We start from the raw sequence: 3311 nt of genomic DNA on the forward strand, positions 1-3311 counted from the left end.
TGGGGAAGACGGCTCTGGGCCTGGGCTGTTCCCAGCCCGTGGGCTCGTGGGTACGGGCGGGCAGTGCTGGCCAGCTGGGAGCCCCGACATCCCTGGAGGCAGGCAGGGGGGAACCAGGCCTGGCTCAAGCGATCCCTATTCCAGTGTCAGGACCCCTGCGGGGCCATCAGCTCGGCCCTGTGCGCACCCCTGGCTGCCCCAGCGCGGCTGGGCCTTGGGGACCCCTGAGAACCTGTGCCCTGTGACCTGTCCCTTTCCCCGACCCTCCCACGGCAGCAGGCCCAGGTTCACGGCTGAGGCCAGTGGTACAGTCCATTTGGTCTACAAGTCCCTGGTGGTGCAAACGACTCCGTGTCGGGGGAGGGCTCCGGGCAGTGGGGCAGTAGCTCGATTCTCCGCTGCAGGAGCGCAGCCCGCAGCCCGCGGGTCTCACCCCCAGGCCCAGGCCCCCCTCCCCCGGTGCCGGGCGGCCCAGCTTTGCTATAGCACGTTGTAGTAGGCCATCTCCTTCATGGCCTGCTCGGTGAGGACGCTGGCCTCCGCGCTGCCGTCCACGCCCGCGTACGCGTAGGCATTCTCCTCGAAGTCCTCCATCTCCTGCTGGCCGTCCAGCTCCGAGGGGTCCGTGCCCGTCAGCTCCATCATGGGGTCTGCAAGACAGGGGCACAGTTAGCCCCGCCGCCACCTCTCCCGGGAGGAGCCCGTCGCCCCCACGCAGGAGGCGCCTGGCCTTTCTAAGGAAAGAACTTCCCGGTCACTGTTTCCACAGGATTCGCGGCTGCCTCAGCCTTGCCCCTCGGGGAGGCACCAGGCGCTTGTGGCTACTCTGATGGGCCATCAGACCTGAGCCCTCTGTGTGTGTGTGTTGAGGGAGGGTGGTGGTGGAGGGGTGCAGGCCTGGCCTTGGCCTCTTGGTCCTGCCTCTCCTGTCTCTCCTAAGCCACTAAACTTATTTCTCTTCTGCAATGTTTCTCATCGGTCCCCTTTGCTGCACCGTGTCCCCTCTCGGCATCAGCAATCATTAAGCGCCTTCTGCATGCCGGGCATTGCACACACATCAGCCTGTGAGTGCTCACAGCGACCCCAGTTAGGAGGCCAAAGGGCAGGTCAGGGAGGTTCGTCAGCTTGTCAGGGGGACCCAGCAGGTACTGCCGGTTTCATCCTCTGACCTCCTGTAGCACGGATGCTTCTTATTTTATTTTATCTTACTGATTTGAGCGGGAGAGCAACATCGATGTGCTGTTCCCCTTATTCATGGGTTACTTCTTACATGCGCCCTGACTGGGGATCGAACCCGCAACCTTGGGGTCGGGATGAGGCTCTAACCCACTGAGCTGCCCGGCCAGGGCCAGCATTTGCGCCTGAAGCCAGCTCTACCCAGTGGTCTTCCCGGGCCTTGATCTCCAAGGACAAACACACCCCCAGGAAAGGCTAACACAGAGGAGGAGGCAAAAACTCTAAGCGGCCTGTAATTTTATCCAACCGAAATCTTATTCTAATGCTCTTACTGTCGGAACAAGAGCCAGACAGAAAACACACAGGAGGCCCGGGCTGTCTTCCAGTGAGTCACGGGAGGGGGCGGGGGGTGGGAGGGGGAACCCCGGGGGATGATCTGGGGACCCTGGAAGGGTGGCCACCAGGGCTGGGGCTAAAGCCTTAGTGTGCATTCTGCCCCTGCCCACCTCGGACATGGAAGTGTTTGGGGGAGAAATGGATCCCAGACCGGGGTACCCTGATAAGTCTAAGGCAGGGAGGGCTGTCAACCCCAGCCTGACTAACATTTGGGGCCATCACTGTTTGTTGGGGGGGCCCGTCCTGTGCATTGTAGGATGTTTAGCGGCACCCCCGGCCCCCGTCAGCTCCATGCCAGTAGCATCACCCCAGTTGTGACAACCAAACACGGACCAAACATCCCTTGGGGGTAACTCCCCACTCTGTTGAGAACCTCAGGTCTAGGGGCAAACCCCGCCCACCCCTTGCCCAATGAGTGGCCCAGGACGAAGCACGGGACCCCCGCTGGCCTGTGAGCTCTTAGGATGAGGAAAGGCTGCCCTGTGAATCCTCAGAATGTGCTTGTTGGCTTCACAGAGCAAAGGGGGAGCAGGCCCTTCCTCTCCCACGGCAGCCATCCTGGGCCTGTGAGGACAATCGCACTTTTTGCCTTGGCTGCCAGGAAGCTCAGCGCTCCCTTCTGCGCGCCCGCCAGACTTCCCACGGTGCACGTGGCGTTGGGACCTCACCTGGCTTCCCCTTATCTCTCCAGATGCCATTTTCCCATTTGATAATTTCCTTCCCGCCCCTTTATTTTACGTCATCTCTCAGTAATGAGAGACGGTATCGTTCCCGCGTGTTGCGATGTGACACGAGTTACCTAACGTCTCTGTCCCTGAGCGTCCGCATCGGTAAAACGGCGGCGATAACCACAGAGCCAACCTCACCTTCAGGGTCACGTGAGTTAATAAAGGCTTGGCACACAGTTCGCACTCAATAAACGGTATTCTTTTTATTATATGGTTTACGTGAGCCCGCTTAAATCCTTTGAAGAATACATGAACATCCCGTCGTCACCACCGTGGCCCTCCAGGGGGCCCGCTCTCCAGACCTGAGCCCACCCCAGCGAGGTCTCAGGCCTGGCCAGCCTCCCGCCTCCCCTAACGGGACAGGAGGCTCCAGCGTGCGCCGTGAGAGTCCCGCTCCTGGTCCGTCCACTGCGCGTGGCCCACCCACCTTGGCTGTCCAGGCCGATGTCCATGACCCCGTGCTTGACCTTCATGTGCCGGCTCAGGTTGCCCTTGAGGTTGAACTTGCTGGAGCAGTAGGGGCACTTGAAGGGCTTGCTGCCCGCGTGCAGGTGCATGTGGCCCAGCAGGTTGTACATGCGGTTGAAGGACTTCCCGCACACCTGGAACACACCACGGGTGCTGTCAGCCCACAGGGGGTCCGCCCTCCAGAACCCAGCCCTCGCCCACCTCCCTGGCCGGGCTGCGGTCCCACCCGCTATGGCCAGCGCCGATTTCATTCTTTCCTATGGGACCCCTGAGAGGCAGAGAGCTAAGCCTCCTCACCAGTCACTGTTCCTGGTTAGAAACCCAGAGTTCGGATCTCCTGCTGCACCAAGTCCCCGGCCTGGGCTCTCTCCCTGTGGCTGCACCTTGACCTTCACTCTCCCCCCCCCCCCCCCCCCCCACCCACAACTCGGACACACAGCTTCAGCAGCTTGTAAGATCTGAACCGCACCACCCACTCCCATCTCCCCAAAGCCCGGGCAGTTTCGCCCACCCAGCGCCGACTGTATGCATTGCATACAGACG

The 3311-nt window shown here is 61.3% G+C and overlaps 1 protein-coding gene across 1 annotated transcript in view; it reads right to left on the minus strand.

The window, feature by feature from the left end:
- Window positions 1-6: 6 nt before the first annotated feature.
- The window catches only part of ZNF710 (zinc finger protein 710), a 79835-nt gene continuing 76530 nt past the window's right edge, over window positions 7-3311 (minus strand). The window contains exons 7-8 of the mRNA XM_005885201.2: window positions 2728-2902; window positions 7-650 (exon numbers count right to left, since the gene is read on the minus strand). Of these exons, the coding sequence (XP_005885263.1) occupies window positions 481-650; window positions 2728-2902 (345 nt within the window). The 3' untranslated portion in view covers window positions 7-480. The remainder of the gene's footprint in view (window positions 651-2727; window positions 2903-3311) is intronic.

This window comes from Myotis brandtii, unplaced genomic scaffold (genome assembly GCF_000412655.1).
Source record: "Myotis brandtii unplaced genomic scaffold, ASM41265v1 scaffold897, whole genome shotgun sequence".
Taxonomy (NCBI): Eukaryota; Metazoa; Chordata; class Mammalia; order Chiroptera; family Vespertilionidae; genus Myotis; species Myotis brandtii.